This window comes from Xiphophorus hellerii, chromosome 15 (genome assembly GCF_003331165.1).
Source record: "Xiphophorus hellerii strain 12219 chromosome 15, Xiphophorus_hellerii-4.1, whole genome shotgun sequence".
NCBI classification, from domain to species: Eukaryota; Metazoa; Chordata; class Actinopteri; order Cyprinodontiformes; family Poeciliidae; genus Xiphophorus; species Xiphophorus hellerii.
In genome coordinates, this window is record NC_045686.1 from 10,485,428 (window position 1) to 10,509,932 (window position 24,505).

The following is a 24,505-nucleotide window of genomic DNA, read 5'->3' on the forward strand; positions in this document are numbered from 1 at the left end:
ATTACTAAATCAAAACATCTTCATGTAAAAATCCATTGTGTTGCCTCCTTTGTTTTAAATATCAGCAAATATTATAAATGCATTTATCTGCTTAATGTTTTACTATAGAACATCAAAACCACTAACTCTCCTCCATTATAGTTTACACATAAACACATTATCTACTTCTCACTGAAAGTTACAGCAGCAGCAGTGGATAGTACAACTCACTGGCTTGTTTTTTAATGAAGTTTCAGGAGAGGTAATAAGACTCTTACCACACTGCGAGTGAACTTCTCCAGGGAGGTGCGTCGTCCCTGCTCTGTTTCAGGCTACCGGGTCATAGAAAGTAGGAAAAAAAAAAATCTGTGAAGTTATGCCTTTCATTTAACAATGTTAAAAACTCACCAGGTAATTAAAATTGTAAAATGAAAGGAATATCATTCATGATTTTCAAATTTATTACCAAAAACATATATGATGCGTCATTTAGACCCCCTGAGTCAATTTGCTGTGGAACCACCTTTCACTGAAATAACAGCTACAGTTTTAAATATATAGTGGGTGAGAATGTTGTTCAAGCTCAGAGTGGATGGAGCATCTATACGATTGGATTTAGTTCTGGGCTGTGAGGTTGTTGCACTTTACACACTGATCTAAGCCAATCCAGTTCTGGCTGCTCCTTAGTTGATAGTCTTTTACAATTCTTTAAAAAGTTTTCTTTCATTATTTCCTTGTATGTGGCTCTATTTTGCTCCCCTATACTTGCTGAAGAAAAATATCCCAAATGCTGCCACCCCCATTTGTTTTTTCCTTTAATGGGGATGGTTTGTCTAAAACTTCTAAGGTCTTCACAGGACTGAACATAAATAATTACTAATTAGGCGATGTCTGACAGCATTCAGCTGCACTGGATTTTAGGTGTCAAGATAAAGGAGGCTAATGCAAATGAATTGTGGTGTGGATGTAATACGACAAATGTTTGTAAGGCGCTCCAAGCTAAACAAATGAGCCATACACAGATGACAAACACTCACTTTCTTCCTTGCCATTAGCAGATCCTGGTAGACATTGGAGCGGAGGAAACGTGGATAGCTGTCACTTTTCATCAGTTTATAAATGTGATCCTATAAAAAACAGGAAACAGAGAATGAAAGAAAATATCTTTATCACAAACTCTGGGGGTAATAAACCGCTGTATGACTGAGCAAATAGCAAAACAAGAAACAAAATTGGCCAAGTCAGAAGAGAAATTTAAACAGGATTTCTGCAGGGCAAAGAAGGTTTCAGTGCACTGCCACGCAAGCAGTAGGGCAAACCTTTTCTCTATTAAAGTCTTTCTTTATATATCTGTAGCATGAAATTAAATTTGATAGACAACCTCAAATATCTCTCCCCATTCTCAGTGGTTCACCCATTTCTCAGAAAGGCATATTCTCTCTAAATTATTGCACAATACAAACTGAAATTCATTAACTCTGGTGAAGCATGTAAGAAAGACAAATCAGGCAGACAATGTTGCAGCAAGTACCTTTTGAAAACACATCTGACAAGAATCACTTGAACAAATATATTTTTTTTTAATTACAGTCTATAATAGCCATTACAATCATAGGACCTTTCAGATCCACTTTTGTCCTATTTGAAAAAAAATTATATAAATGAATCTAGAGGCACTGCTCAACATTGTCAAATGTAAACCAAAGTCTGCTTTACCAGACATGCTGAAAAGTCACAAATTGACATTCTCATTCTTTGATTTTTGAAAGGCCGAACGCCAGTATGCAGAAGAACTCCGTCTCATCTATCAGTGGATCAATTGGCTCGATGAGTTTTTCTGGCCTGTGCAGAGTGCTGCATATGAGCATGAATGAAGCTCACTCTAAAAACTTTACATTGAGTAATGCACCTAGTTTACATGATATTATTTGTTTTATTTATCTGGTTAATGTGCCACTACCAAAACCAGCCTCCTTTGGAGCGAGCAAAATTGAAAATATTAAAAACTAGCACTAAGCTTCAAGAAGCCAGAAAACATCCTGGTGTATTAGCAGACAATTGGGAATAAAACCTTTGGTGCTTCAATCCAGTTGCTGAATTTTTAGGATAACCCAAAAGAACCTCTTGTTTTTAGACACTGTTGTCTTGTTGCAAACTATTAAACAACACATATTTTTTTGTTAATCAATCAATAAAATGTTATTTGTATAGCACATTTCAGCAGCAAGGCATTTCAAAGTGCTTTACATCATATCAAACACAGAAACACAATGCAACATAGAATCAACAATCAAAACATGACACTAAGTAAAGTTCCATCATTAAATTTGTAATTGATTATGTCACAAATACAATCCTAAACAGGTGGGTTTTTAGTCGAGATTTAAAGGAAGTCGGTGTTTCAGCTGTTTTACAGTTTTCTGGAAGTTTGTTCAAAATTTGTGGTGCATAGATGCTGAATGCTGCTTCTCCTCGTTTAGTTCTGGTTCTGGGGATGTAGAGCAGACCAGAACCAGAAAACCTGAGAGGTCTGGAAGGTCTGGAATTCACTACACAAAGTTTTGAATATACTGTAGATCTTATTTGAGTAGTTTTCAAATCTCCAGCCTCACGTCTGAATCAATGTCTGTGTGTTTTACAAGTTTTCTTCCTACCTGGGCATCCTCATAGCTATATCGTCCAGGGTCCTTCAGGTTCTGGCTGGTGATTTCATAGCTATGCGAGTCCAGGTTGATGGAGCTGGGTGCTCCCTCTGCCAGAAACTCTGCCCAGATGTCCTGCACCCTCTGCGCAACATCCTGCTGGGGGACCTTCTTCAGACCCTGCACTGCTAGCCAGAACCTGCGACGCAAATCACAAAAGACGAAGAGGATGATTTGGTCAAGTTTGTTTATTTTATTGTTATCTCAAAGCTGCTTTTGACCGATGTTGAACAAAAGTTTGTAGTTTTTTAAAATCCAAAGTCAAGACCAAGGGGAATAGAAGATGCTAATGATCAACTACTTGAACTCTTTAATCAAAAGTAATCTTTCAATTAATCTGTATTTCTTCCTGAAGTGACTGGTTGCTATAAGTCATAAAAGTCCCATACTTCAAATCTGAACAAATGAAAAGGTAAACCCCACATGTGAACTAAACAAATGTTTCAAATGATTTATGAGTGTGTCCTTGTTTTTGCCTTTGTGTTCTCTGAGTAGCAAATTGGACATTTCAAGGGTGAGCAACTTAACACTTTGTCTTGCTCTGCATTCGCTTGTTAGTCATTATCAGCCTTTGCCTCTTCACCTGGTAGTTGTTCTGTTGAACTTTATTCATTTAGTGCCTTTCTCTAAACCAAAGCTCAGAAAGTCGATTTAAACTCCTGCCAGGCTCTGAATGTACTTTAATGCACTTTGTGAGGTTGTCCTCTTGGGAGCACTTTTATATTAAATCTTGAGACCGGTCTACATCGCTTTCATTTAGGCGATTGGTGTTTATTGTGTGTTTTAGGCTTTAGAGCTGTTGCTGCTACCAGACATATTGGTTAGGTGGAAAAAAGAAGTTATATAAAAGCATTTGGTAAGACTATTTGAAGGGGTGTGTATAACACTGTCATAAGCTTGAGCATGACACTAGTCATAGTCTTTATGAATACTTATGACTTATGACATGAAAGTGTCATTTGGTAAATAATGACACTTTTAATGCAAAGTTGACACCTTTAATTTACATTTGATGCAAGTTTTAATAGAACTTTGCATTAAAAGTGACATTATTTACTGAATAAAGCAAAGTTGACACTTTCAATGAACTTTTAATGCAACTTTTAGTGCACCTTTGCATTACTGACCAAATGACAACAGTATATGAACATTTATGAAGAGTTATTCATGTTCATGACATGTGTTATGTCATGTTTTTGACAGTCTCATGCCAGTTTTATGCACACCCCTTTAAAAAAAGTGTTACCAAGCATTTAAATGTAATTCTAATAGAATTTCTGTCTTACTTTGTTTTAGGCCTCTTGCTTTTAAATGTGTTTTTGTAATGTATTTAATTTAGAATATACTTAGAGATGGCTGAAAACAATTTGCAGGTCACTGGTCAGCCACTTTTAAGCCTGATGAGAATTACAAAATGAATTATTTTATATCGGTAAACGCACCATATGAAAAAGCTCCAGTACTACCAACATAACCCTGTAGTCTGGATGATACTGCAATATGAAGGCTCAAATTTAGTATCAATGAAATGTGTAATTCAAATAAATTTTATTTATAAAGCACTTTTTAAAAAAAAAAATCTGACGTTTTCCCAAAGTGCTGTATAAAGCAAAGACAAACCAAAGAATAAAAATCAAGACATAAAACCACATCATAAACAGACAATAAAAACATCAATTCACCCTGAGTCAAAAAAGCTATTACAAAAAAAGATGTATTTCATAAGAGACTTATAAACAGGAAGTGAAGATGCCCATCTAATATTCAAAGGCAGAAAGTTAAGAAGCCACAACAGAAAAAAATTCAATCTCTTCTCAATTTCCACCTAGTTTTGGGAACAACTAAAAGCAGCTGGTCAGATGATCTAAGGACTTTGAAATTAATTCTGTAATATAAAGGAAGCCAGTGAAAGGAGGACATGACAAGTGAGATCTGCTCATATCTGTGTACCAGGTAAAATACAGGCAGCAACATGCAGCACATTTTGAGCAACCGGAAGACGTGAAAGGGATGCTTTACAGTCAAGCCATCTTGAAATAAAGGCATGCATTTTATCCCAAGTCCTGCCGCAATAAAACTGGCTTAATATAAAGCCAGAGAAAGGACAGAAATTTAAGGAAACTATACCGTATTACGCCAAAACATGCCAGTGGTTCACTCAGGCTGCAAAAAAGTGAGAAGGAGCTAGATTTTTAGAAGATAAGCATAAGGTTGGAACAAAGGTTAGTTCCTCTGTTATATCATTTTGAGCTTTCAACCTCTGTCTGCATTGGATCATACTAGATTCTGAAACACTGGCAGCCTTTTAGACATCTCAGTGTTAAGGTAAGGATCCGTATTCTTTTTTTAAGACATGGAAATTTCTGTTTTTTGCCAGATGTACTAATTTCTACTGTACAATGTCAAAGATAGCTCAAAATGTGAACTTTACAATGATTTTGTCTTTATTTTAAAATATGAATACATTACTATTTCTCATGCTCCTCAAGGTCACTTCAACACCTATTAAAATAATGAAGGACTGCTCGAAACAGGAAGGCTAGAAAAAAGGTTTTCAATTCAGTTATTAGATCTATGTTACAGTTCAGAAAGAAAAATCGAAGTTTGCCCGAAGTCTGTATGGGCAGTTCAGAACTTTATAAAAAAAAAATTTTTTAAATCAGCCGCAGATTCTGGCTACTGCATCTTTCTTGATACTCCTACAAGTTATCTTTAATTAAAATGTTTTGAATAACGTTTTGCAAATCTTCACTTACCTCAAGCTAAAAGCAGTTGTATAACAGTAAATTGTACATCACAAGAGAACACTATATTTTCATTAGCTTGTTTTTTTTTTTTTAATTTAAAAAAACAAAGTATGCTCATTTAGACTAATCAGTTAAAGATATTTAAACATGAGAACAAATGTGTTTTGAACATATATTTTCAAAAAAATCCACAAACTTCCAAGCAATTAAGACAACTGCTGTATCTCAAAGCCACAGGATGACTACCTCTAATATAATTTTTTTCTCTCTATTGATCTGTGGACTGCCTTAGCAATATACAGAGAAACACCTCTAGGGTCTACTTTTCTGATTCACTCTCAGTTTCTCTAGAAATGCTCCAAAAGCTCCCTCGTAAAGCCAAACACAATTAAGGGTTTAGAGACTGGAGTCTGAATTCTTGTGGGACAGCTGATGGTTGAACAGGTCTATATCGCTCCTCTCCATCTTGCTGCGTGTGCATTTCTGTGTTTTATCAGGCTCAGAGGCACCAACATCCTCAACTGGAGTTGTTCATCTCTACCACTCCTTCCCTCCAACTAACAGTACAAAAACACAAACATTTATTGCTGCTGTGAGCATGAAAGGCGAAGCATTATGTTGTGTGTAAATCTTTATGTCTAAATGAGGGATGAATTTAATATTTTCAACGCAAATCAACAAACAGCTACTCTAAAATTAACACATTCATTAACGTGGAGGTGAAGATACACTTGCAATGAAAAAAAAAAACACCACCACAATCTTAATACCATGCCAATGTACAAAAACAGTATGAAAAAATGAGCTCTACTTCAGTGCTTCCACTGTACTTCAGCAGGCAAGCAACAAGGAGCTGCTCTTCAGATGACTAGGCAAGAACCATCAAGGCTGAGTTTTTCTCTAAAGGCTGAATTCTTGGAGCTCCAGAGTATTTAGAGAGGTGGACGTTAGCAGAGACAGTGGTCTCTGCCATGTTTATTTTTAAATACAGAAGAATGCAACAAGGATTATTCACAATTGGGAACTCAAGACAATTATCCATTGTACCAAGAGTGTGTGTTCACATCAAGGTCAGACACAGCAATATTATGAGGACATTTAACAAATGGCACAACCATTGGTCATCTAAACCAAACAGTATGTCAATACAAGCAACAAGCGACTCCCCCTCTCATACCTGAAGCCTGACAAAATTTCATCTTTCAAGACAATAATCCAATCAAAGCAAAAGCAGAATATCATCAACATAGTGTCTGAGAAACAGCATAGTGTATTAATGGTTCACCAAAGACTTCAATCACTGCCTTGATTTGCAAATTAATAATATTTAATCATAATAAAGGTCAACTAAATTAGATTTGTAAATAAAGCTGGGCCACAAATTCATTACCAACAGCAGGAAATGATATTTACTTACAGCAAAAAGAAATGGTTGTACATAAGTGTAAATGGAAATATTAAATCAATGGATATAACTTTGAAATTATATGTTTCTTTTGCACATTTAGGTTCATGTTTTCAACAACTTATAATGCTTAAATAGAAAAAGGATGACAATGTTCTGAAAGACTCTAGTTGTAAAACTGATTGAAACATGTCCATTAATCCTACGTTTCTGTTTTGACTCACCTCAGGTTTTCTGAGCTAAACTCTGACTCTAGGAACTTGAGGAACAGATCCTGTCCTGCTGGATCCATCAGAGCCTCATCCAGGGAGAAACCCCACTTCTTTACCCTCTGCTGACTCGGTTCTTTGCTAGGAGAGATGAGAGAGGGTGGAGAGAAAATGAAAATAGTTTAAAGACTTTACCCATCTTTAAAAAAAAGATTAATAATAAAGTGGTGTACAGAAGAAGACAATATCTGAAAGATACCCAAAGTGTTGGGTATTCTGTTAAACACCAGAAAAAAATCAATGTTAAAAAAATGCATGTCTGTATTATGACAAAGGTTTAGTGTTGATGGAATATTAGTGACTACAAAGCTCCACATGACAATGTTCATCAGGAATCACATTGCTTAGATTTCCACATAGAACATATTTTTCTGTGCTGAATCTTAATCGATTCAGATGAATTATTAAGATGCATTTGGCTTCATGATTATGTGTCTGCTCTAATTAATTCCTTCATTATTCAGTGAGGCCAGAAGTTCAGAGCACAGTTCAACTTGTTGAAAGTAATGTTCACCAGCTACATTTCCTGTGTCTCTCATTAATAATTCAGCAAATTATCAGTAGCATCACATGGCTATGTGAATTTCTGGAACAGAAAGCAACATCTTTGATAAATCAAACTGAAGAAAGGATGAAGCAACAATTAAACAATTTAAACAAGAGAGTCTGTATTGAAAACAGGTTGTTAAAAAATTACCTGTTGCAACAGTCATTGGCTAAATTCAGTTGTCATTAATATCTTTGGAGACATAGTAAATACATAGCAGCAATAGAGTGCATTTTATTTCATTAGTTTATCTAATGCTATTCTTGGTACAATAGGTGTTGTGCTATTCATGGCTGCACATACATTGCATTTCTATACAGAACAAACTCTGCACTCTAATTGCTTGTTTATTTCTAGATAGTACATAAATTACTCCAATGTGACATTGTTCAGATATAGACGACATTAAGACAATTACATTTTTTATAAAGTGTCAATCAGAAGTTTTCACCCCCCTCAGGTATTTTACCCTTTATTCTGCAATTCAAACATGTTCAATAAAATACACAAATGGCCTTTGATGAATTGAAAAATTAAAAATGCAACATAAGAAATTATTGTACTTTTTTTTTTTACAGGAGCTGTATATTCATCAAATGTTTACAGTGGTACAAGAGGCACACAAATTTATCATTTCAAACAAAGGCTTTGTGCCTTTAGCTAGGTTTTTGCAATAGGTTGGACACTAAATATTGAATTTAAATTATGGCTTGAAGAGCTCTAATACCTTCTTCTGATTTTTTCTACTTTTGAAAAAACAGTTTGACTCAAACCCCACCGGTGTGAGATGGTTTGAATGTCAAAGCAGCTAAAAATATTTCAAATGACTTAAAAATCATTTCAAGTCACTTTTTAGTATCAGGAGCCCTGTCTAATTCATTTTGAGTTATTTATAATAAAAAATAAAAGAGCCCTAATGTTAAACATCTGAATAGGAAATGTACAGATGTATTAAACAGTTTTTTCTGAGTTTCTGTGAATACTAAATGGCTTTAAGCAAAAACTGATGTTTCTGCTTTAGTACCTCATCTCCAGGTCCCAGAGAGTGGGGTCATCACTGGTCCAAGGATTAGATGGTTCTGGTGTGGTTACAAATGGGTCATACTCCATGAACTGCTCTGTGTAGGTTATCAGGCTGGTATACAAAAACACACATGGATTAACACAAAAAGATGAGATAATAAAACACTGATACAGTTACTAAACTCTGGCACAAGTTGTGGTTCTGCCAGAACAAAAGTCTTCTAGTTGCCTCTCTCCTACTATGTTATGTCATATTTTTAAGATACTCAAATCAAATCTTGAACTCCTTCTTTAAAAAGCCTTTATGTACATATGTACAGACACAGATGCTAATATTTGAATGAATCATAGTTAAAAGATGAAGCCAGGTCACTTTTTTAATGCAGATGTAAATCAAACACAGTAGTGTCAATTGGAGAAAAATTTAAATAAAGAGAAAATATAAGAATCTCTGATAGCACTCCTCTGTTAACAACTATTTATGAAAAAATAACTCCACAAAGTAATAATGACTTCAGAATAAGTGTCCATCTTGTGTCACTGTAACCAACCCATTCTTCATATTTTAAGAATTTTCTCTAAAATCAAGGCAGGCAGTAATAAAAAATAAAAAAAAAGCTTTCAAAACTGAATTCTGAATTAACAAATTAATTGTGGAAGCAGAAGTAGCACCATTAGAGATGTAGTAGCAGTCTCTAACTTTTATCCCACAAGTGTTGTAAACACTCTAAAGGTTTATTTTCTCCCTCTTTTTATTGCACATAACTGCAGTCACCAAAGGCTGAGCTGGAGCATCAACATTTTAAATGATCTCTATTCCTGTTGTAACAGAAGAAAATAGCATATGCTCAATGAATACATATATTAATTGAGAAAAAACAAAGAAAAAATTACTAAAACTGGCTCCCTACTGAGAAAAGCTGAAGTCATCTTGAAACTGTGCAGCCTGCAAAAACCTGGCTTAGCTCTTTAAAATCTGTTTTCATTTTGTCTGTGAGGTGTACATTTCTTTACCTTTCAGCAACTTTAGACATTTTCAAACAGTGACGATCTAGCTGGGTGTTCAGAAATAAGATCTGTAAAGAAAAAATTCTGTTTATTTATTTGTATGATAAATAAATAAGATGTTTCTGATTTTGTTGGCAGGACCCATCTCTGGTTTGTGTTACTGTTTCATGAAACAACAGTTATTGTGATAAAAAGCCACGCAGGATATAGGTGTATACATTATGTCAACACCATTCTTACCTCTTTTTCTACATCATCTTTCGTCCCTTTTCGGCAGTGGTGTAACGAAGTGTGTATGGGACTCTGTGACTGTGTTCCCTCCTCCACCACACCGTACACTGACTAGATCATATAAAAAAGACAGCTAAGCAGGTTATTTGATTAAATGTGCACTTGGTTGTTCTCACATTGCTAGTGGGGTATTTTTTACATAAATGCCGTCTTGGGTTAGCACCACCTTTGTTGCATTTTTTTGGAGAATTTAAAGATGGAAGCACTTTTGCTAAGAAGCAGAAAGAACATCAAAAAACAACTTATACACCGTCTGATTTGAGTTCAGTTTGAATTCAAATCAAACAGCCTTGGTTTCTGAAAAAATATCAAAATACAGCAAATGATCTTTGGTCACAGGGTGTGCCTGCTCAACATAGAGAGAGGCACATGCAAAGAACTACAATTTAACTAGAATTTATCAGAAGTATTTGTGTGTCAAGACTCTTTACTTCATACCTTCTTAACTCGATGAGGATTCTTCATGCGTCTGCATTTCCTTATGTCCATTTCTGTGGTGTTAACACATCCAGGCTGAAGGAAAATGAACATAAAATATTTTTTTCTGTCAATACTGGTGGTACATGCAGCACCTGAGGAGTTTCTGCAATGACACAGTATAAAGATTGTAATTGGAGTCTGCAGATAATGGATAAGTTGGTCAAAAAAAGATTCACCACTGGTCTGTGGACGTCCCAGAAGGCTCTCTCCTGGCTGTCAAGGATCTTCCTCTCAGTTTTATCCTTTTTTCTGTCGATCCTGCAAGTGAGACGAGAAACAGTGGGAAACAAAACTTCCACCTTATCCTCATTCCATCAAAGATTCAAGACAGAACTCAAGGATATGGAAGAGGAATAGTGGTGAGAATAAGAATTATTTTAAATTGTTCTAGTTTTTAAAAATGAAAATTGAGTAGGTTGAGAAACTGCATTATTGTAATGTTTCATGTACAATTACTGAAGTAAACACAGGGTTTTAGAAAGATCACTTTTCTTTTTCACGTACTATAGTTATGAATGCTCACTGTGTGCTTAAATCTAAACATTTGCAATCAAGAGATGCAAATATAGGTTGAACAAATAAGTGGTGTGATGCTCTAACTTCTTTAAATCCATGGAAATCCTTTTGTAAAGTTATTATCATTGCCTTACTGGTGTGTGGAATATTTCCAGTGCTTGTTTAAAAATAGTTACAGCTCATAATTATTTGATAAAATCTGTCACATTGTCCAACCTTTGGGACAACTTGGGAAAATATCTGTTTTTTACTTTCATGCTAAATGGGTAAGATGATTTTAAAGATTGTTCAAAAATTTATTTCCTTTTGTGTTTTTTATCATTACGGATAAATTGTGAAGGTCCATTCTGAATGGATGTTAATGTGAAAATAATTGATAATTTCTTCTTGCGCCTAATGTCTATTTGTCTGTTTCTATTGTAAATAACTGAAGTTCATGCATGTTATATTTATGTGCTGACTTGGTGAAAAAACGTACTTGACTTGCGCCTCAGCCTGCATGTAGATAAACTCCCACTTTCTTGCAAAGGCCCTCTGTAGTCTGGCTAAATTCTCCTGTTGGGAATAAATAATAAAACCAAGATTCAAACTCTATGAGGAGTAAAGCCCACCTGCCTAAAGGTTGCTCAAAACAAAATAGTTGTAACTTAAAAGAGCATTTCTGCACTTACTGCCTCATAATCTGCCAGCTCCAGCCTCGTCTTATTCTGCATGGTCCGCTTGCACAGATAGATAGCTGAGAAAATAATTTAAAACCAGGAATTTATCAGTAGAACATACCCATAATCCTTCAGCTCACGTGTGTCCTATTATCAGTGTAGACTTTTGGCTCATGAGCGCCTTTTCTCACAAGTAGATGTGCAGAGAATTATCAGTGTGAAGGTGTTTGACGATTTTTAAGATTATTAGCCATGAACCATGTGACATGGTGCAGGAGGTGGAATGGGGATTGATTATTGGCCCTCTTCAAAACACAGAAGTGCTGGCCATGTCTCAGTGTTTTTCAGTAAGTATTTCTTTTATTTACACTCAGATTTGCTATTAAATAATTTATAAGTATGTATATTAAAACAAATTAAGTTGGAAAACTTTTATTCTGTCTGTATTACATATATATTTTTACCAATACTAAGAAATTGATAGATATTGGTACTATGACAACACAATAAAATATATCTTCAACTACCATTTAAAAAACAATGTTGACAATGTTTTACTTTATTAAAAGCTCTGTTCACATTTCATATTTCAACATGTATCTATGGTAAAATTGACCAAGAGGGTTGCCCTAAACATCCCTTCCAGCAGCAGCAGACTAGACCTTAGTTACGTTTTCTATTTGCAAACATTTAGCCTGAAGCAAAGAGTTAACTGAGCAAACAAAAGAAACATGAGCAGATTTATTGATGTTTCTGTAAAATTACAAACATTTAATGACATAAGAAATGCTATTAACACGTTTAACTTTTCCATTAGCCAACTTTTCTGCCATTCTTCGCCACCATGCTGGTATGTTCAGCATAGCAGGTTTAGCATTAAACCTGAAATGTTTAATAAAATTACATGAATCTTCAACAGGCAAACAAGAGCTATTGTCAGTACAACTGAAACAACTACAGTTATTTTGGTTGCATATCTTAAAAAGTTAAGTCTTCAGTAATTTAAGTGATTAAAGCAGTTTTTAAAAACTGTTTAAAAACTAATTTTGAGAAAGCTTCAATAAAAATAAAACATAAACATTTGAAATCAGATTGATAATTAACCTGGACAAATTCATTGCAGACTACCTCTAAATGGGGTCTTGATGCTCTAAATGCAACCTTAATACATGTTGAGTGGGGTTGGATCTTTATTTAGCACATCCCAGTAGTGATTATCTTGGATGCATGTAGTTTCTAATTTGATAAATCTTAACTAGCCTTTAAAATACATTCAGTCTTTAAAAGGAAAATGTAATTTAAGGATCATGAAGCAACTGCAGAAGCAGCCAGATGCTCAAGTTACAACATCACAAAACAAATACCCTGACAGGCTAATTAGAAACCTTTTTATAAAACGAAACATTTTAAAACTGTGCCACGATATATGTTTGTTAAAGTTTATCCACACTTAAATTAGCTACAATTTAGAAAGACAAACACAGACTTGTACATATGAAGTACTACTTTGTACTGCTCCATCACATACAAAAGCTAATACAGTACATTGAAGTTATGGTTATTAAGTGGCAAAATGTAAAAGTCCAATGCTATGAATATTTTTTAGCACTGTATAACTATGTAGAGTCTATGTAAGAGGAATGTGTGGAAGCGATGATTGTTTAGTAGGCAGAAGTAGTTCTGCTCTAACTGCTGATCATAGAGAAATGATGGCATCCTGTGAGAATCAAACTCATTTCATCTGAAGCTTAAAGCCTAATGAAGCTATGGGTTTGCATACTAATCAGGACAAACTGCATCAGCAGAATATCAGCATTAAATTCCCAATTTAAAGAAGTACTTCATTAAAATAAAACCCTAATTGATCATGTTTTCTGTCTCCACCATTTCTTTCAAATATTTAAAAATATTCCAGTGTAAATTTACAAAGTGGTGCAGCAACACTTAAAAGTAAAGTATCATGAGATTGTCTTCTTTGGTCAATTATTTCAGGCTTATGATGAGTGAAGGTATTCATTTTGTTTCAATGTTAAAATACCTGTTTAAATTACAGATAACGCACAACATATCAAATTAAAACTGAATTATGGTTTGAGATAATCTCATGTAAAGTGCAGGAATCAGATCTCATTTCTTCAAAGCAGTAAATCTAAAGCATTTAGACATCCAACTGAAGTAAAATTAAAATATTTGAAGAACGTTTGAGTTATTTAATGTAACCAGTCCTTTCTCTAATAAAATAGCCTTTTTGTCACACCTGTAAAAAGGTTTTGCAAAAAACATAGCATTACAAGTTTGCACAAAAACATTAAATTGAAATTCATTACAATTTAAAGCAATTCTTACCATAATCTGTGTTCTCAGGCTCCCAACAGTTGGATGGCCAGAAATACGGCGCCTAAAGCAAAACAATAAAAGAAAATCAGTTATCCTGCTTTGATCCAGACATTGAGACAATCCAAAAATATTTGGAAAACCAAAGAGATGACAATCACCTTTATTTATCTTTTTTTTACTGTGACATCATACAATAATCAGATATATAAGATACAACAAAATAAATTACATCTGGGCCAATATGGTGTAAAGAATAACGGGTTGAACTGACTTAAGTATGTGCATGCACTACCATGTGTTCTTTTAAAAAAATCCTGATGAATAACATTGACATTTTTGTATAAAAGGTTTGTGAATGTCCTTTCAGGGTGAGACTGTGAGTCTTGTCTCTTGATTTCTTTATTATGTGACTCTTTGTCTTGTGGCTTGTTTGCTTCACTTGAATCTGTATTGATGTCGTTTATTAATGTTTTTGCCCCCCTCCAACACTGGCTGCTTCTGCACTTCACTTTGAAAGACAAGAATGAAGGTCAAAGCACCGCAGTGCACTGCTGTCTGCTTTAATTAAACTGCTGCTCCTGTTTTCAACAAAGCTCTACAGGAACAAAGAACATGCTACACAGAGATAACACTGATCTTACCTCATACAGGTTTATAATTGAGGACATACACAAGTTATTTCCCTTTTGTATCATGAAATTCAAGAAGACAGGATTTGTGATTTCATTGCCTCTGCCGTCTGTGATCTGTGATGAATCAAAATCCATCAAAAAAGTGTAACTTCAGATTGAAGGTTATCCTGCAATAGTCAGCCCCGCCCACTCCTCACTACTCCCCAGGGCTGCCTACTGACCAGTTCTCCGTCTAACAGGTCCGGAAAATCTCTGAGACCTGGGTATTACCCTAAAAGTACTCTATAAGAGATAATCTATTTAAACTGGTGGCGAAAGTGACTCGTCTAGCTCTAACTACCTCCAATCCAGAAGTTATGACCCTTTACAGTTAAGAAACAATCAGCTGAGTAGCCCTCGCAGCTGCATAATTCCAATAACCACTTCTGTTAACGGTAGCCCACTTTCTAAATCATAACTTGCACTTGGAACCGGCTAGATTATGTTTAGTGACTTAGATGTAAGTCCCAGGGTCATTATTTACTCTCACCAAAGGAAATTATGAAGCCTCCTATTTACTGGAATCATGTACATTAGTTTTACCTTAATTAAAAGAACTGGACAAAGATTAAATGACTCTATTAATTCCAATGTCCACCAACCTCATTAGAATTTTGTAGTATAAATTTATTAAGCAAGCTTAAGCAGGGATATGCGACATACAAATCAATAATCAATCGTATATAGATCAAAAACAGTGTAATAAAATTTACATGTACAATCATACTACCCTGTCTCCTTTCCCTAAGAGTTAAGTCGCAAGTTCTGAAATGGAATTTCAATAAGCAGATTCAACTCATACCCAGATGATGGTGGATCTTTTGGCAACAGGAATTTCTAGCATCCTTGGTTGAGGTCTTTATCTCGTGTGGAAAAATCCTCCTTAGAAAAGAAACAAAGCAGAACGGGTCCGAATCCTTTTGCAAAACCCAGTTCCTCATCCCTGAGGGACCTTTGTCCTTCCTCCAAGTCTTGTTGCTGAGTTTGAAATTGCTGGGTTGAGACGAGACCAACGGTCGAATAAAGAACCAGAGATGGGGCGATGGGACCCAGTCCTTTCTTAGCGGTGTGAAGTCCGAGCTTCCCCGTGGTTCTGAAGTGCGGTCCGTAGCTCAATCTGCTTCTGCATGTTGTCTCTCCTTCTGCGCCGCCGGACTGGGAACAACTGGTTCCTCTTTTCGCCCCGTTTTTATGCATTTCTCCACCCTGTGTGTGTATGGGAGGGTTTGGTCTACGTGACGTTCTTCACATCTGCTGTCTCTCATGAAAAAGTCCCTACATTTCCCAACCTGTTTTTGCTGACCGGAGTGGAAGTTCCCGTACTTCCCCTTTTTTCCGTTGCCTCAGCCAAACTCACCGCACCATCCATCCTGTGCGCCCTGGCCATCTGTTCAGAACTGCTTGCGACATTTCCTGTTTTCAGGGCTGTACTGCATTTCTCTCTGCTCTATAATTCACTTTTCTCTATTACAATTCAGCAAACACATTCAACCTGTTGTTAAACCTGTTTGAATTGATTTCAAATGAGTACAACTTCATATTCATTGACAATAAATCACATTTTTCTCTTATTATTAATCATTAAACATAATCATTACATAGTTAAATCATTACAGATCATTAATCAGAGATTCGTTGCAGAAAGTTATTGAGTGATTACTGATACTCATAATATTTAGATTTATTCAACTTAATTAACTTTTAATCAAACTACAGGATTACTTTATTTCTTCCAAGCCATTATGCATCTTTTTCTGCGTGTGCCTGGAAAGATCTCATACCCTTATGCCAGTTTTCTTGACAAGATGGAAATTATTGTGTGATTCATTTGAAAACCAAAAGAAAATCTCAGAAATTCAGACCAAGGGTTTAACTTTGTTGTAACTTTTGTGCCCCTGGGGCCCTAAGCGGCTGCTTATGCCTTGGGCCGGCTCTGCTCCAGTCCTATCTTGTTAGTAAAGAGAAGTTCATAAGACTCGGATCGTTCGTGAATGTCTCATCACTATATTGAAGACTTTTGGACACAGTGTTGTCCCATATATGCGACACGTTAGTCAACACCTCCGCACAATAATTCAGCGCAATGAGTGACTTTTTTTTCATCACAAATGCTTATGTATCTTTGTACAGCTAGGTTTGCTAACATCACGTCAACGGAGCTTACTTTTCTAAGTGATGTAAAACATTAGACGTAGTCCAAACCGTCTGTGAAAGAGAAGCGCTGCAGAATTAGCTGTCGCCATCTGATTTCTTATGATTTATGCAGCGCAATTCTATTACTGACGATTAGACAGACATCTTCTGCCGCTCAAAGAAAACCACTGCGCATGTCTGAGAGCGCCGCGTGCGAGTGAAAGGTGGGGAGGGGGAGAGTAACAGAAACACGTAATTGGTAAGTCAAGTTATTGCTTGCATTTTAATCGGTGCGTTTTGCATCCAGTGAAAACACATGTTAACAAATAAACTGGATAGTATGCTATAAGTTTAGTGATATTTCCACAGTTGCGGTCTTGACTGGTCTTGAAATAAAATCCCGAGTCCTCAGCGTCCGAGGACGCATCATTTTAGACAATTTCAACATATTTTAAATTCAAAGAAAAAAAAACACGATTGCATTGTATCAAACAGTTGCAAAACTAATATTTTAATACCTTTGGTGTAATATTTTGTTGATTCTTGCTGTAAAATTGCAATAAAAGTGCAATAAGGAATTATTATTAAATTCAAAGGCTTTCTTGAATGTTCAAAACTTAATATGTGAGTACATCTACACAGCATCAGATATAAAACAATATTTTTCCCCTCTTTAATATGCCTTTGTTCTCCTGGTCCTCTTATCTTGTTACGTTTTCTTTGAACAATGACTTTATTGTTAAGGTTAGGCACATTTCTTTTTTGCTCTCATATTTTCTTTGCATAATTGATCTTCCTTCTCACCTGGAAGCGGTATAAAGTTCCATCATCTTTGAGGCACAGGACGTGATCAGAGATGGGAAAAAAGTATCCCTGAGCTGCCATCAGACTCCCGATGTGCATGGCTTCAGCTGAAAAAAAAAAGTGTACTAATCAAACTGTTCCGTTGGATCTGAGGCACAGTCTACAAACGTGATGATCTCTTAGTGAGCACAAGGTTAAAGTACAAAAATTTGAACAGTCATTAACAGCTATAGCTTAAAATAAGAGTCAGATTCCAGGCATTTACAAAGGATTTATTTTAGCTTTGTGCTCTGAGGTATGCTGGTTGAAACACTGATTTATTAAACAAAGCTATGGTCAATTAAACAAAAATCATCATCATTACTTTCCTGGATCAGGGCATTATCACTAAATAATGTTAAACTCTTAACTTCAGGGTTTGTATGCACTTTAATGATAAAATTTCTCAATTTGGTGTTCATTTTCCCTGTTCTTTCAAGCAATTCTTGAAGCACAAAAAATAAATGCATTATGAATATATTACTACAGAGGACACAATTTAAGATAAAGCATCTATGGACAAATTGAATAGGGAATAAAGTGAGAAATACAAACATTTGCGATACTTTGTCCTTTTCCAAAATTATGCAAACTTGGAAAATAATATTCCTATGTAAAACTCCATAATCTAAAGACAAAACTAGTTGTGTAATCTGAGCTACAAAAATATTCTGCAAACATTCAAAAGTCTATGAATGTTTTGTTTATTTTAGACATTTCAAATTTGAAGTGTTTGACTATTAACACAAATATCGTTTTGTGAGCATACCTGGATCCTCTATGGACAAATTCTTCATCAGCCATTGTACTATCTCTGCACCTGCATGAGAAAATTAAACCATGTGATTTGCATAATTAAAAATAATATTAAAGATTTTTTCTAAGAGGCAAAAGAAAATACAAAAAGGAGCTTAATTAAATAAATTTTACTTTGGCTACTTTTGGGAGTTTTGTAACATCCCTACACCAATTTCAGAATTAGAAAAAGGGAGAAAAATATATAAAAAGATGAATGATGCTGTTAGCACATTAAGAATAGCAGAAATAATTCCCTAAAATTTCATGCATAGAAGATCAATATGTTGTAATGTGCATACCTCACCTAGACAAACCTAAAGCCTAAAAAGCCTTTCTGTTTCTCCCGGAGAGAATTATCTCCTTTTTGCTTCCCTGCTGCTCTCCTGAATGAGATGCCGTTTAATTTCCCATCATTCATTAGTTTCCCAGGCTAAGGCACACAGATGCAAACGTATCAGCATCTTCTCTACACATTCATCCACTGCTGTGGTAATTGTGTTTATTGACACACTCAGCTCATGGCATATTGGGTAATACATCTTGCATTGAGACAATGACACAGAAAACAGGGAAATGTTAAAAGCTTCTCTTTGTTTCCATTGTTTGTTTAAGATGCTTCATAGCCTCCCACAATGCATCATTCCTGCGATTTCCAAACACATCCTACTGACAAGGTGGCCAATATACATCCCTATCACAGTTCAACAAGCTTATGGTGTCTTATATATCTGATTTTAAACTGTATTTACACATTTTAACCAGCAACACTCTGACAGCACTGAAGCAGATGAAAGTTGATTGCCTTCCTTAAGGGTCCTTTCATAGTAGGAGGACATTACTCATTCCATTCCTGCTCTTACAGTTTCTTTCTCAAACACTTAATTACATGTTGTCCTCCCACCTTCTCTTCAGCTATGCAGATATTTTGCTGTGTAGTAGGTGCAGAGCTTTCACATAACCAGAATGAAATGTAACTAAAGTGAAATGGTGTGACTCATCTAAACATCTGCTTTTTTTGTTGTTTGTTGTTATTGTTGAGATGGTCGTTTTTAGTTTCCTTAGTTGAACCCACTCTTTTTCTCTTCTGTGTTTACTGACTTAATCCCTTTATCATCATCATGGCATGTCCAATTTGCTGCCATGTAAAGTATCTAGACACATAATGCCATTTCCCTAAACTGCCAGAAACGGCATAGAAACAGGTTGTAGTTTATGTCACCTTAGCTTTACATTCGATTTGCTGTGTTGCTGCAGGTCATATTTTGGCAAATATTCTCTAGACATTTCAGTTAAATAAAAAATACTTAATTTATTCTAAATGAAAATGAAATGTTGCAACCCTGATTATCAAAGTATCTTTAAAGAGTCATTGTAGATGGTGTGGGCAGGAAGGGGTTTGGGTAGCAGTCAGTCTTGCTACAAACCTGAACAGGCTTCTGAACAAAGACTGTAGCTGTATAAAACTTTGTCATGAGAAGTTAATACCTCAACTTCAAGACAGCAGACATAAAACCAGTTGTTGGCAAGCAGTGTTCTATGTTAAATCCTCGTTTGGCTGTACGGTTAGAAACTCAGATAGAAAGACAAAGTCTGGGGTGTAATCTGTCCCCATTCTCATCTGTGGAAGAGATGGTTTGAACTTCTTTATTTTCTGTCTGTTCTTTGATTTTGCTCTGCATCCATGAAAGCTCCACTTCAACTCCTTATGGTTTGGGGTTGTAACCATAACTTGTTGCCACAGTTGCACATACATTATAACTGTCCTAAGGTAAAAAAAAAAAAAAAGAAAAGAAAAAAATGTAGGAGTAAAACGCCTTCAGCTGCTCAGCATTCAAAACCAGAAGGAACATGCAATACCTCAACCAAAAAGATTAAATGTTCAAGCAGAACTCGTCACTGAACCCCGCAAGAGATACTTCAGTATTGAGAAGGAGAAAAACATAGCTCTTTGGTTTGTGCAAAACTTTGAAGGACTCCAAGTTGTGTTGGACTGTTGCAGTGAAAACAGAGGAGAACACTCCATGCAATGAAACTCACTGTTTTACAGAGGAGGAGAAAAAAAGCTTCTGCAAACAATAGAAGGAATGAATTCTAAAAAAAAAATACTTTGTTTGATCTTTCTGGGCTTTCAACAACTATTTGCTATGGAACATGTAGAGTATAGAAATGCTGGCAGCTTGTTAGAAGAATGACAAAGGTAAGGAATGTTTACAATTTCTAAAATAAAGAGATTGGTTAAACTGAAATATCAGACTTTAACTTTGAAGTCAAGAACACACAAACAGCTTAGCAGCGCCATATTGATGTCTGCCACAGCCCATCCCTTCGTCTTAACATTTCAGCACTCATTATGTAAGATAAGATAAGATAAATCTTTATTGTCATTGTCACAAGAACAACGAAATTTAAAAAGTGCCATCAGTCAGTGCATATGCTTAAAAACAAAAAATAATTGTCTCACAATTCACACACAATGTAATCAGTCTTGTAACTATAAGATCAGAATTGAATATTTGTGGAAAATTCCCAAGTCAAAAAGATGACCTTATGTTTTATCACATTATACAACAATATGACTTCTAATTGGGTAAATGTTTGTATCAGCAGCTTCTTGCATTTCGATATCTTTATCGAAACCAAATTAACAGATTTGCACATTTCAAAAAAACATAACAGCAAAAACTTCTGGCATATTTTGTTTGAAAGTCATCTTAAACATTCAGTTCCAAACTGGAAACCAAACTGGCTTCAGCCACCACTTTGGCTCCAAAGATACACAAAGATCATATACTGTATATATGTTTCTTTCACAGAAGTGAAAATGTAAATGTAGCTTGTCAAGTTCTGGGACTTAGTCAAATTCCTCTAGCTGGTCTTTTAAATAATTATCTTCTAGCCATGGCTTAATCATTTGAGATATTTTCAATAAAAGTAGTGTGAAATCTCAATTATGTCCAATTAATTCATTAGCAACTCAGAAAGCATTTCAAGGAGAAATAGGAAGGTAACACTGAGTGGCTCCAAAATTTCATATTTCAGAATTATTTTATAATTTACATAACATTTATAAATTTATAACATTTTATGTTAGAGTGTGCAAAAAAAAGCATTCCTAGAAGGTATTAATCTTGGCACAATAGTTTAGCTTACGGTTTCCTAGAGTAGAAGAATTTGGCTTACTGGCAGGTTTAAAGCAGGGCAGTAAGTTGAACTATTCACAGCTGACTTGTGAGTTTTGTTGGAAAAGCCATATTTAAAAAAATAACTCTTTTATGACTAGAAGTCATTTTGATGGCGAACCATTGAAAAATGTTAAACATGTTCCCTCTGACAAGTTACAGAGGAATAAAAAGAGAAAAGAGGTTTTCTCACAGCTTTTAAGCTTTCCAAGAAAATGCTGAACTAAAGAACTGAGCATTCCCCAGGATGTCGTTTTGTCTGTTCACCAGACACTTACTGTCATCCAGTTGTGTATCGCTGCAGGTAATGTTTGTACCACGCAGAGCCTGTCAGTCCAACTCTGTCATTTCCGCCAAATACTTTCTTCACTCCATTTCTTACCTGTAACAACACTGGGGATCTTGGTCATGAAACTTTTGACGGTTCTGATGGGCAGGCCTTCGGTCTCGTCCTGGATGAGAGTGACGATATCTTCAATCTGAAGAGAAAAACACCGAAGAAATTGAGAAGGCGAAACGGCTAAACATCAATAAGCCAAATTGTTAAAAAATAGGAAGTTTTAAGTGGGCTACTATTTAATATCAAGTTTGCTTATTGGCCTAATTTCACCTTAGTTCAGCCTCACCATGCTGCATGTAAAAACACACAAACAGAATCTACTTAGGTGCATAAAGTTTTTTATGAAGCTCTGCCAGAATGCTTTTACTAGGACATTAGTCTCTGTGTTGGTTAGCCATACTCTAATTACAAGTCTGACAAATACATTAACACTGTGGTCATAAGGTGACTGATTTTGAATTGTTAATTTAGTGTACAGGTTATAGTTCATGATTAGTAGACCAGAAGAAAAGCTGAATATAAGGAAGGAGATGTGTGTCCTGCTAGCTTTCTGTGATTATGCGACGCCATTAAACATCATCTCCCAGAATTAGATTTTTATTAAATCTTTGTTTCAGAAATGTTTCATAAGAGCCTCCATATGGGGATCATAACAAGTTATGATATATCAAAAGGGAAGAAAAGAACCTGAAAAAAATCGTGTGAATCAATGAATGAATTTTAATATAGTTCTCTTAGTTGATGTTAAATGGAGGGAAAGGAAAAAGAGGCACCTGTAGAAAGAAAATGTCTGTCATCGCTTCATATTTGTTGTCAGTCATTTTTTTTGTGGTCGGTTTACTTTTCCCACTGAGACCACAGAACACTGTTACAAGCTCATAAAGAGAAATTTTCTTCTGTGACTAAAGATTTCATCAAAGATGGATGATAAACGGTGGGAACTCATCTTAAATGAAAGTCGTTTAGTTCACGATACATATTGTGCGTTGCTAAGCCCTAAATAGACCGTCCAAATTTAATTTGAGGACTTTATTCTCATTAAAAACAATAGCAACATAGACTATCAAAACAATACCGTCTAGAAACACAACTTACTTGGTTTGTGCAGACGTAGATATTGCATGAGGCAGAGTACAGGCGGCTAACACAAAGCCCAAAACAAAGACATTTATATTCCTTATGGGAAAATTTTTCATCTCACATCTGCACCATGTCTACCTCTCATATTCCTTTGTTGTTTTAGTACCGAGCTCATGAGTTATTGATAGGTTTTTATTTTAATTACAAATATAAATACTTAGGACTGTGAGAATCTATGGTCTGCTCTTGGAGTGTGTGTGCCTTTAGCAGCAGGAAGCAAGCCAAATTGGGAGACAGATGGCCTGGAGATAAGAGTGACACCTAACAGGAGACCTCAAAGACTAAGGGTCAAAGTTTTATGACCTAGAGGGACACGAGAACTGAAGTTTACAACCCAGAGGGGGATAGGAGCTGATCCAGAGAATCTCGGAAACTGGAAATGCAGAATGGCACCATTGTTTAAGTAGTGACTTGTGACTGACTCTGTGTTGACAACTGTGTTTTGTGTTTGCCGCTCCTTCTATGCAAATGATTTGTAACTTAAACCAAGCCTCAGTGTAATAAATATGCAATTGCAAAGGAGCACGTTAGAACTGGTCCGGAGACAGAGATAAGGAGATGTCCCTGGGCAGAGTTCTCCGTTCAATTGCAAGAAATTTAACCGTCTCTCTGTGTTCTTATTTTTGTCCAGCGAGAATATCAGGTGATAGATCTGACATTAAATATACCCTGAGATTTTTCAATAAAAAATAAACACTTCAAATCAAAGCAGGCCACAACACCTTAGATTTCATTAATGTAAACATTATTTCGTTTTTACCCTCATCTTTGGATTCATTTAGCTCTGTTTAGTACAATGATACCCTTCAGCCTATCTCGGCTTTTGGACTGGATTAACTTCTGAAATCAAAGTTCTGTTCCAGCATCTGGAGTGTTCATATACAGAGTAATCTGTAACTCAATTGCCTTTGCTCTGATATACAACACAGTCCTAATTAAATTGGACCTCTCTAGTTACAGAGTACTAGCATTTCATAGCGATAAGCAAACAGAACTATCACATAAACTGAGATTTGTAGCTTAGATACAGGCATTCTTGTGATATAAGATGGATTTCAGTTGAACAGTTCATGCTTGTGGCCCTTTAATGAGCACACAGATGTAGAATAACATTCCCACTTAATAACATTCCCACTTTGTACTGAAGTACTGAGATGATACTTTGATGTACTTTGGTTTTGATTGCAAGGTTGACACCGCCTCTCTGCACAGATGCTTTTTGTCTGCGTCAGAGAGTGGGAAGTGAGAAGATGGTCGCTTTGGAGACAGCTATCGCAAACTAACACACCACTCAGCAGCTATATTTAAACCCTGAATCAAATGCTGACCTCTGAGGATGAGAAAGGGATCTGTGTTTTTTTTCCTCCCTCAAGTGCACTTGATCAAAATAAATTTCATTGGAACAAAAACATGTGCACACTCGGACATGCATACAACA

The 24,505-nt window shown here is 35.7% G+C and overlaps 1 protein-coding gene across 3 annotated transcripts in view; it reads right to left on the minus strand.

Annotated features, from left to right (window-relative positions):
- LOC116733796 (regulator of G-protein signaling 6-like) overlaps positions 1 to 24,505 on the minus strand; it is an 84,535-nt gene that overhangs the window by 2,448 nt on the left and 57,582 nt on the right. For all 3 annotated transcript variants that reach the window (XM_032584638.1, XM_032584639.1, XM_032584640.1), the window contains 15 exons: positions 21,970 to 22,066; positions 18,380 to 18,430; positions 17,572 to 17,678; positions 13,973 to 14,024; positions 11,639 to 11,703; positions 11,446 to 11,522; positions 10,628 to 10,709; positions 10,410 to 10,484; positions 9,921 to 10,022; positions 9,687 to 9,748; positions 8,674 to 8,784; positions 7,058 to 7,183; positions 2,634 to 2,820; positions 1,017 to 1,106; positions 258 to 311 (listed from right to left, as the gene is read on the minus strand). In XM_032584638.1, coding sequence (XP_032440529.1) covers positions 258 to 311; positions 1,017 to 1,106; positions 2,634 to 2,820; positions 7,058 to 7,183; positions 8,674 to 8,784; positions 9,687 to 9,748; positions 9,921 to 10,022; positions 10,410 to 10,484; positions 10,628 to 10,709; positions 11,446 to 11,522; positions 11,639 to 11,703; positions 13,973 to 14,024; positions 17,572 to 17,678; positions 18,380 to 18,430; positions 21,970 to 22,066 — 1,338 coding nt within the window. The remainder of the gene's footprint in view (positions 1 to 257; positions 312 to 1,016; positions 1,107 to 2,633; positions 2,821 to 7,057; positions 7,184 to 8,673; positions 8,785 to 9,686; positions 9,749 to 9,920; positions 10,023 to 10,409; positions 10,485 to 10,627; positions 10,710 to 11,445; positions 11,523 to 11,638; positions 11,704 to 13,972; positions 14,025 to 17,571; positions 17,679 to 18,379; positions 18,431 to 21,969; positions 22,067 to 24,505) is intronic.